Source organism: Haliotis cracherodii, unplaced genomic scaffold (genome assembly GCF_022045235.1).
Source record: "Haliotis cracherodii isolate W230 unplaced genomic scaffold, xgHalCrac1.p SCAF_6, whole genome shotgun sequence".
NCBI lineage: Eukaryota > Metazoa > Mollusca > Gastropoda > Lepetellida > Haliotidae > Haliotis > Haliotis cracherodii.
Window position 1 is genome coordinate 35257746 of NW_027266319.1, and position 10932 is coordinate 35268677.

The window sequence follows — 10932 nt, forward strand, 5'->3', positions numbered from 1 at the left end:
ACGCAACTCTGCACAGCGAATCGCGGCGCCTTAGACGACTAGGCCACCCTTATTATTGTTGACGAATTTATGAGAATTTACTCCAATGTATTTCAACGCAAAAGTCATTGGAGTAAATTCTTAAATATTGAAGATAATTATCTTGAAATTTCAACTTATTTTGCTTGATATTTCAAGATACAGAGTTGAAATTTCAAGCTGCAATCTTAAAATTTCAACTTATTATCTTGCAATTTCAACTTGGTAGATCTATTACCTTGAAATTTCAACATAACCTCTTTAAATTTCAAGAAAAAAATAAAACAACGAATGGCCCTAAAAGGCTTCCGTAGCATCTAGCATCACTGTCAGTAAAATTGGTGGTTGGGTTCAATGACTGGTTCGTCTGGATACAGAGCACCGTCATATACATGTAGCTGGAATACTGTGACGTAAAGCCACAAAGAAATACTATCTATCCTTGTTTAGATGTAACCTGTTTAGATTAAACATATAAAACAATTTTTGCAAGCACATTATAAGAAAAAAAAATCTAAATGTTTGTTACGTGAATTTGGTAGGAGAAATATAGAGAAATATAGATTATGATTTTAGGCTACCGATGTTGAATATAACATATAAATGATTTTTCCACCATATAGACTGAGAGACTTGGGGCTGTACATAAACGAAATGTGACTGTAGGATGATCAAAGTATTGTTGGTAACGTTGCGTTATACTAGAGGCCATATACCGGCAGATATATATGCACTGCATGGTTTCACGTTCAATCACCCAAGGCAACAGGTAGAAATCTCATTAAGCTAGGCTGCGTCTCTTCTTTTCACACACTGTAATTTGCGCAGTTTGACTATGCGCGGAAATAGATAAGTATGATCGCCGAAATCTAAGGACTTATTTCATTGGCCAGAATCACGTGACATCGATGTTACTATTTTTAGACATTGTTTCGGTGTGGAAAATCCCTGTCCCTGTAAAGAAAACAGGTGAGTATGCGTCAAAATCCACGTAGCTACATGACGAACACGTCGTAGACCGAATCTGCTTCAGGATTTCAAATCTACATTCGTTCAGCTGTATATTAAATATATCGAGCTCGTCTTTCATGTCAACAGATCTCATTTCGGCTGGTATCTCGCCTTCTGGAACGAACCAGTGAACGACAAAATGGCGACGTTTGGTCAACCTAATGCTAAGGAACAAGGCAAAGAATCCATCGTTGATGACTTCATGTATGGTTCTAATGTCGCCAGTGCACATGTATACATACGGATGGGTGAGTATTTGGCTTTACTGTAATTTATTATTCCATATGGACATTTTTGCCTCTGTCAACAACGATCGAATGACACCTGATCCTAGTGATAGACCAGATACCAATTACTGATAACAATCTTTGCACCAGCTGGCGAATGTCAGGCTTGTCCTAGGTCGAGACGTTTCCGGGTTTGGAACAAACAGAATATATGCAATATTCTGGTTTCATCCGTTATTTGGCGACAGTGGTGGGTCACTGTGACATTTCACGCTTCACGGATCTCGTTTGACTGAAAGGGAATAAACACTCCCAAGTTTGAAATTATTGAAATTAATATAGATGGGCTTTTTTCTTAGCGGATTCTAAATTTACTTTTTATGGACTACAATTTTGCACTAATATTGGATTCATGCAATGAGGATCGATGACATGCATCAAACGAGTCATTAACTGAGCATCAGGTGAATGAGACAGTTGTCATAGCGACTGATTTACGACACCCATGTCTGAAGAACATTTAATTGCAAAGCCTCATTACCCTGGAGCCACGACATCTATATGCCTTGAAACACTTAATTGCTGTTATTTATAAGATGCTAATCCTAATTTTTAATCCCCATTTTTGTGTACATCGACCGTTTGCCATCCTGCTGATGAATTACTGTTTACATTTATATTTATTACACACTAAATGTCAGGTGACCTTGGCTATATAAGCCTTGGTCAAGAGATAGAAAAAAGAGAAGGAAAAAAAGAAAGGTCTTACCCTTAGCCTAGCTAGGGTTAGGCTGGGTGCTCCGGGGCACCTAGACAACAACCACTACCACTATGTGTTGACCTGGCACATAGTGTCTTTTGTATGTATTTATCTACATGTATAAAGTAAAACTGTATATACCGCAAGCCATCGTCTCCAAGTTGTCACTTCCTACTGAGAACCATACGTCGGCCCCTTGCATATACCAGTGTGCAAATTATTCATTAATCAACGTCAGACCACACGCGTTGTTACATTCACAAAGGTGTAGGGTTTATACCATGAAACATGGATGCCATGAACATGATGAAGGGAGTAGTAATTGTTGTATTATAAGCAGTTTGTCTGAAAAATAAGGGCTGTTGCTGTTTGAGCACTGAAGTTCATTGTTGCAAAAATAATATTTACATGTATTTTGTGGTATACTAAACTACATAATTGTACATACACATTTACACACGCAGACAAATTTGCAAGATGAAAGGTTACAGTAAGCACCATTCAATAAAATGCGAGGATTCTAGGGCCAACAAAGACTACAATTGCCCCTCGCTGGTCAGAAGTCCAGTTTGTTGGGTCACTGATGCTAACTGGCATTTGGTGATTATGCTGGCTGATGAAAACGGCACCGGCTGGACAACTGAGAGTTGGAGTGTTCTTTCCCTATAATTTTCATCTGTTAGTTGACTTGGAAATAAATGACATAAACATATATATACCTACTATAATCAGAACACTTTACTTTACAACATCATGTCTTCCAAAACAGAACCTCTCAGAAGTTAACTTCTTTCGTCTTGATCAGTTGCCATATGTCACAGTATTGATTTGCAACATTAAGGGTTAATAAGTCACTGAGAAAGCAATTGTTGAAAACGGAGACCTGAAGAGGCCCCTCCATTTAAATGATACTCTCAAAAAGGCTCCAGGACCCTGGGGTCCAATTAGATTTCTAACACTGCACCCACTGTGATACAAGTAGTTTCAATTTCCAACCATGATACTTTCCATGCTCAGTATTCTCAACAATGATGAAGTACAGACAAAGAGGAAACTAACCTGTTTTCTAATTTTTAGTAATTTGGAATTTGAAATAACTGTTGATGATTGTGACCTTTGAAAGATTCTTCTGTCCTTACTCCAGCCGTTCACAGATATTTATATGCACTAGCTCATGGGGAATATCAGAGAGTTTGCGGCCTTGTGGTGATTCCGGGTTAAAACAGGTCTCCAGCGATGTATGCTGGTTGTGAGAGGTGACTAAATGAATTGAGTGGTCAGGCTCAGTGACTTTGTTGATTGTGTGTCATCATACCCAAATGACATGCAGGGTTTTACCTTGACCACCCAAACTTGTGGTCCAGAGGACCCCCAATTACTAATTTCAAGAGTCCTTACTGGAAATATGAGGGTCCTGTAAAGTAATGAAATATTGTACTGTACTGTAAGAGTTAATTATTACCTGAATTACCATGATCACCATGATCACAGGAACTTTGTTTCTTGTCAAGAATTTGGTACAATGAATAATAATGTGCGTCACATGGGATGCAGTACCACTATTATTTACAGGCCAGTGTCATGTAGCTTTAGTATTACTGAGTGTGGCATAACACAATCATTTGACAACAGAGTTTTCAACATGTCCAATTTGTAGAAATTTATTTTTGTGTTTATGTCTCTATGTATCAGATGTATAGAGAATCTCACCTGAGTGTCTTTTGATATCAAATATATCAACACGAGTTGATAAAAGTGGAAAAATTCTGAGGCTTGCCGAGGATTTTTGCCACTTTTATCAACAAGTGTTGATATATTTGATTACAAAAGACACAAGGGTGAGATTTTATTTATCATCCAACATCATTCTTCCCGCTTTTTCAGTTTGTAGACAGTAATTAGCAGTGTCTTCAGTGTAAAAAAGTACTAACAGCTTCAGTAGAAGAGCCATTAGTGATGTCATTTGATTGTAACCAGTGACGTCACAATGGTCTGCAAAGCACTGTGATGTAATTTCATTGCAGCGATATCTACAGTGTAGATATCGCTTGATCTCATCCAAGCGATATCTCCTGTGGGAGCCAGTTTTGGATGATAAATATATATGTATATATTGTAAACATATTGAAAACTTACACACATTTCTCTTCATACCGTACTGGAATAAATATTTACAGTTATGAGCTGGAAGCATTTCAACAAAATAAATTGTTACAGGGTTTCTGCGGAAGGTGTACGGGATCTTGACCACTCAGATCCTGCTGACAGTCATCGTCTCAGCGCTGTTCATGAGCAATGAAGGAGTCCAGCAGTTTGTCCACAAGAAGTGAGTAGAGTAGAGCCACCTCCATCTGGAGAAGCCATAACTCCACGTCACATCTCAACATGACAATGTGATTATGTCCTAACATTGTGTATGATTTCAAATTGTGATACAAGGGTTGTGTGGATTCTTTGACAAAATAGGTGTACTATGACCTTATTATTTAAGGACACTTATGTAACACTTTATGTAACGACTGGGGGCAGGGGTGGCGCAGTCGTTTCCGGGTTTCTCAGCACCATACCCATGCTCGTGGGTTTCACCAAAGTGATAAACATCTGGAACCTGCGTCACTCTAGGAATTCTTGTTACATTAAGCTGACACGCTGTGATATAACTGGAATACTGTTGAATGTGGTGTTTAACCCAAATCACTCACAAACAACTAGGGATGACAAAAATTATCTAGAAGTCCATGGTTACACTACAAGTCATTCCTTCAGACATTTATATGTCTGAATAAGGATAAAGTTCTGTCAACTTCAGTGTATGCATGACCAGGGTGCCGTTGTACAAAACAACCTTAGCGCTATGACTGTTGTAAGTCTATGTTAAAGTAAGGGAGTTATGATCACCTTAGGGCTAAGATTGCTTTGTACAACGGTAACCAGATCATTTAATTTATACGTGTACATCTAAATATATCTTTTCCGGGGCTGTGGTCAAACTATTCCCAATTGGACTTTTTGTACCTATATCTTTAGACCTATAGCAAGTACCCAGGGAGGGTCGGATGATATGGGGATGGGTACCCGAGTAGTAAATTTGGACTCAACCCAGCCCCACAAACAATTGACTTATCTTACATGACATTAATTTGTTTATTTGTGATGAAGCAACTGGCTTAAGTGAAATGTTTTCAAGTGCTGTATTTTGTAATATTTCCTTTTTCAGTCAGTGGATGATGACCATCTCACTGTTTGGAACATTCATCGTGATATTTGCATTGATGTGGAAAAGACATGAGACACCAACTAACTACATCCTGCTGGGCGTGTTTGTGAGTTAGCTTGTCTACAGTTGCGAACATTGGACAATCATTCATCCCACTTTATCATCCTACACATAATTTATTATTCCCTACCACAAAGTGAAAGGGGGGATATAAGAATGGGTGCTGTCTGTCTGTCCTTCCCTATCAGTCTGTCATGTTCTGTTTCCAGAGCAGAACTTATAAAAACATGAGAGATATCTTAACCAATCTTGACACATAGATAGGTCTAGTGATGAACTGGTGCCTTTTGATAGTTTGGGATTTTTTAGAAACTTTTTCGCGTTTCCATGGCAACGACTTTGACTTAAGACTGAAAATGACGGTAGTGCTCCACGAAACCGGACACGTCATATTGGCCGGGGATATGAGTATTTCATGCTTGTTTTCAGAGACATATGAATTTAGAATTTTTCATTCTTCCCCGTTGTGATTTCAGGTTAGAATAGGTCCACAGCAACCTGTGGTTGTTGTGAAAGGTGACTTTATTGACTTAGTGACTTGGTTGATTGCATGTCATCATACCTCAGTGGTGTGGGATGTTGGTCATGATATCAGTCACTGGTTAGTCTGGTCCAGGGTTAATTTTTTCATGCTAGATTACTGCTCAGTGCATCTTTATACAAGTTATTCTTATTCTTGTTATTTTACTGTCCTTTGTTGACAGGATTTTATAGTTTATATGTATTTCATTTCATAGTCACAATATGGCTGAAATACTGCCAATGTGACTTTAAATTTTAACTCACTCACTCTCTCTTCAGGGAATGGATAATACAAGATTATTGCATGATGTTCGAAAGACACGACTCCTAAATGTTTGAGACTTCTGATTATGATGTCATTTAATTTTATCCAGCAAGTGTATGCTGTTTGTGATATCTGTTGGTCCTTGTTTCAGACTCTGATGGAGGCATACACAATTGGAGTGATTGGTATGTTACTGATAGCTTTATTTTAAGATCAGTTTGTCTTCAGCAACCCATGCTTGCCGTAAAAGGCGACTATGCTTGTCTTAAGAGGCGACTGACGGGATTGGGTGGTCAGGCTATATTGTTATCATGGTTATATAGTAGTTAGGAATCCACCTGGAACCTGCCCACTGAAACATGAGAATATACAAACATGTAGCCTAGCACCACTGAAATAGCTATTGACTTAGCTGTTTGTCTTTGAAAGGAGGGGCGGTCGGGTAGCCTAGATGTTAAAGCGTTCGCTCGTCACGCCGAAGACCCGGGTTCGATTCCCGACATGGGTACAATGTGTGAAGCCCATTTCTGGTGTACCCCGCCGTGATATTGCTGGAATATTGCTAAAAGCTGCGTAAAACCATAGTCAGTCAGTCAGTCAGTCAGTCTTTGAAATGACGGTAGCTGACTCTACATATAGTTCACTAATATACTGTACAATGCAAAACTTTTTTTTTCAAATGTTTAAGCTGCATGATGAAAAACATTAGTTTATTAGCTTGATTTTTTTCCTTCCAGTCACATTTTATACAGTCACCTCTGTAATCGAGGCCTTTGTGTTGACCTTGGGTGTCTTCGTGGCCTTGACCTTGTACACACTTCAGAGCAAGCGGGACTTCAGTGCTTGGGGAGCAAGGTGAGTTCCTGGGATCAGTGGAACCGTGACTCCATGTCTATAAACTTAATATGACGTTTACAATGGCTTAAGTTTATGGGGGGGGGGGGCATGGGTGGCCCAGTCGTCTAAGGTGCCGTGATTCATTGTGCAGAGTTGCGTCACTTGGGCACGCCAGAAACCTATGATTGTGGGTACGAATTATGTTTCTAGGTCCCCATACCTGTGCTCATGGGTTTCACCGAAGTGGTTAACATCAGACACCTGTATCACTTCTGACTTTTCTCCCACATTAAGCTGACATGCTGTGATGTAAATGGAATACTGTTAAAAGCGGCGTTAAACCCAACTCACTCACTCTCTTTAAATGCATGGTCTGTATTGAACCTATTTGCAAAGACTTCTTTTATTTCTGTGGAATTTGGTCAGATGAGCATTTGATAATTGTGTTTCTTGTATTTCAGTTTGTTTTCATTCCTATGGATCTTGATACTGGCTGGGTTTATGCAGGTGAGTGATGGAGTTTTCGTTTCCTAGAGGAAAGCCTTTTTAAAGTGAGGGTCTGACCCAGTTTCTCCCCTCGTATTCCACTGCTTGCTCAGGCGAATGGCGCCATCGATATTATTATGTGGGTCACCATGGAATATGCTGTTGTATGTTCTGTTTTGTTCCACGCGAGTGACTGCCACAGGATACATATTTTATTGAATTCCAATTAACCCTGAACGGCAACGAAGAGGTTTTTGGATGTGTAGAGGTTACTACACTCATGAGTGTCAGATGCCATCTGTCTTCATAGTTGCTTCAACATCTAATGATCGAAAATGAACTAGAATTTGAAACAAGTTGTAAGATAAACGTTATATATGACAGGCTCATGTGCAGTAATTGTTTTCTTACACACCCTAAAATTGCACAATTTTAGCGTCAAATCGATGCATATTTTGTTATATTCATGAAGTGGAGCATTAATACATAACTCAACATTCATGAGTGACGTCATCAGGCTTCATGTTGCCTACTTCTAACTGGTGTGACCCTCCAAAAAAAGGTTTCAGACATATCCGTGGATTATGAAAGTGATGATTATAATGCAAACTGAGTAAGATATAAAAACATTCTTGAAAAACACTATAACCATAAATTTTCGATATCTAGGAGAATTCAACTGAAGGACAAGAAACATATCTTTGAATTACAATCACGAAAGTAGTCCGTCATAATCAGACCTTAAGATTTTGAGGAATGGGGGGTGCACAAGATACCAGGTCACAAATTGCTGTGACCGAGGGCGCAGTAACATGTCAGTTGTCGGAAAAGGGGAGGGTGTGTTTGGGGAGTAGCCATGTCTTTTTTTACCACTGACTGAACAAGGTGAATTCTGTGAACCAAATGATTAGCAGAAGGCCTTGTTTATACAGAGATTCCATGTCAGTGTGTCCAACTTGAGTTTTAACAATATCTAAGTGCTTGTTGGAAGTATCCAAAGCATGAAGATTGTGTTCTAACAGTGTAGTGATATGCTTGTGTAGATCCTGTTCCCATCCGTGATGATGGACAAGGCAATTGCTGTTGGCGGAGCTCTCCTCTTCTCTCTCTTCATCATATTCGACACCCATCTCTTGATGCACAAGCTGTCGGCAGAGGAATACATCGTGGCCGCCGTCAACCTCTACCTGGACATCATCAACCTCTTCTTGCACCTGCTAAGACTCTTTGGCGAGAGGAAATAGTTTGTCGGATACACAGATCGGGTCAAATATATTTTCATGATGTATTTCCTGTATGGCAAGTGGGGTCACTACACCGTCAAATTACAGTAAGATGATATGAAAAAATGAGAATTAATTTGATTATAACCAAGTTTATTAAAAACATGTTAAATGCCGTGAAACATTTGCTTCTGCCGTATGTTTTCCTTGAGTAGTTATTTTTCCCAATCACATTCTGAAGAGGCTTGTAACACAATTGTTGAAAACAACGGAGAGCCGTGTACTACCTTTCGATCAACAGTGGTTGTGACGGTTACCTGGCTGGTGGTGTGGCTTATCAGTTGTCATGCTATCAACCACTAGTTTGTCATTTGTCATGTAAATGTGGTAGTGATATAGATGTACCATTGCAGAAAGTAATGCTGAAGTATGTTTTTTGTTGTTTTTTGTTCTTTCTTTTTTTCCTTCTTTTTTTCCTTCTTTATTCATCTCAGCAGGTACAGCATATATATACATGTCATGTCAACGAATTGTGGTACATGGTATGCTGACATATGTTCACTCACTCACTCACTCTCTACATGCCAAGTAAGACAAAAGGAACAGATGATTTTGTCATTTAAGGAACAACCAAACGAATCCACTTGTCATACAGGCTTCACCGTTACATGGTAGATCTTTTATGCGTCTTTCTGCAATTCCAATTTTAACTTTTACTAACTGCTCACCAGTGGACTATCCACATTATGTATACAGAAACATTTGTAACCAGATAGGGCTTGCTTACATTATACTCCAACTAAGGAATAGGATTTTAGACTAGATACGCCATGTCCAATCATGATCTGTAAACAGCTGCAGTACACATCTCTGGAGGAGTCGGCTTGGTTAGGATAACCAGTCGACCTGTGTTTTTATGCCATTGTACTGGTTAGGGTAAGGTGTGGGATCCTCAATGGTAAAATTGATTAACCAATTAATGATTTAATATATAGATATGATCAACTTTTGTGAAATAGGGTTTCTGTAAATTAATTGATGACCAAAACAATGTTTGCTAAATGTCCAATGTGTATAAGATCTTGTATGCAATATTGAACAATGATTTGGAATAAGGAATGTCTTGTGTACCCAGTCTTAGATGATTGTATATGCAGAATCAAATTCTGATGAAATGTGAAGATGCTAAAATAGTCCAAAACCTTGGTTTTGACATCATGAAGGCTGTGGTTGATCTTATTGTTCCTCCTCTCCTTGTATCTCCACTTGAGTGTGATCGTTATATTCCTCTGTTTACAAATGCCATTCTATTGGTCCTCAGTGACCACCGAGCAGGGCCTGGGAGGGGGTCAAACAGATTGTTCATGTAAATAATCTATTATTCTGTACAGTGGTATATGTTGGAAATAAAAATTATTATACTGTTATTGTGTCTTTATTATTTTATTACTAATTCGTGGTTGGTTGGTTTGATGTTTAACACAGCACTCAGCAATATTCCAGCTATATGCGGGCGGTCTGTATACAAGTGAGTCTGGACCAGACAATCCAGTGATAGACATCATCAACATTGATCCACGTAATTGGGATCGATGACATGCATCAACCAAGTCAGCGAGTCTGACCACCCGATGCCGTTAGTCGCCTCTTACGACAAGCATAGTCTTCTTTTACAGCAAACATGCGTTGCTGAAGAGCTTTTCTACCCCGAATCTTCACGGGTTGACTGATTCTGTTAGTATGATGAGCCTGTGTACCGTGATGCAAACTAATCTGGTAACTTTCATGGACATGGAAGCTGAAGCCATTATACGTTCAGCTAAGCATTAGACCTGTGTCAAATCTTGTTTCTATCTAAAGTAATTGAAAAGGCAGTGAGCATTAGTTTCGAGGACCATCTTTCCAATAAGAAGCTATATGAAAAGTTCCTATCTATCAGCAGGATAGATAGGACGTCTGGGCCACCTGTGCCCCCAAAAATCTCTCTCTCTCTCTCTCTCTCTCTCTCACACACACACACACACACACACACACACACACACACACACACACACACACACACACACACACACACAGAGTCTAGGATCAAGATCTAGTATTAAGATCTAGTATTTACAGAGTGAAATTGATTTTCTCATCAAGCTCTACACCCCGTACTTTTAACAGTATTCCAGTTATATCACAGTGTGTCAGCTTAATGTGGGAGGAAAGCCTGAAGTGATGCAGGTCTCAGACGTTTACCACTACGGTGAAACCAACGAGCACGGGTATGGGGTGAGTGAGTGATTATAGTTTTACGCAGCTTT

General features: G+C 39.3%; 1 protein-coding gene across 1 annotated transcript; it reads left to right on the forward strand.

Annotated features, from left to right (window-relative positions):
- The first annotated feature begins 917 nt into the window (after window positions 1–917).
- On the forward strand, window positions 918–9191 carry LOC139445794 (protein lifeguard 4-like). The gene is made up of 8 exons (XM_071227017.1): window positions 918–987; window positions 1117–1277; window positions 4234–4342; window positions 5234–5339; window positions 6232–6265; window positions 6818–6935; window positions 7379–7424; window positions 8447–9191. The coding sequence occupies exons 2-8, from the start codon at window positions 1169–1171 to the stop codon at window positions 8645–8647; spliced, it is 723 nt and encodes a 240-aa protein (XP_071083118.1). The 5' UTR covers window positions 918–987; window positions 1117–1168; the 3' UTR covers window positions 8648–9191.
- The last annotated feature ends 1741 nt before the right edge of the window (window positions 9192–10932 follow it).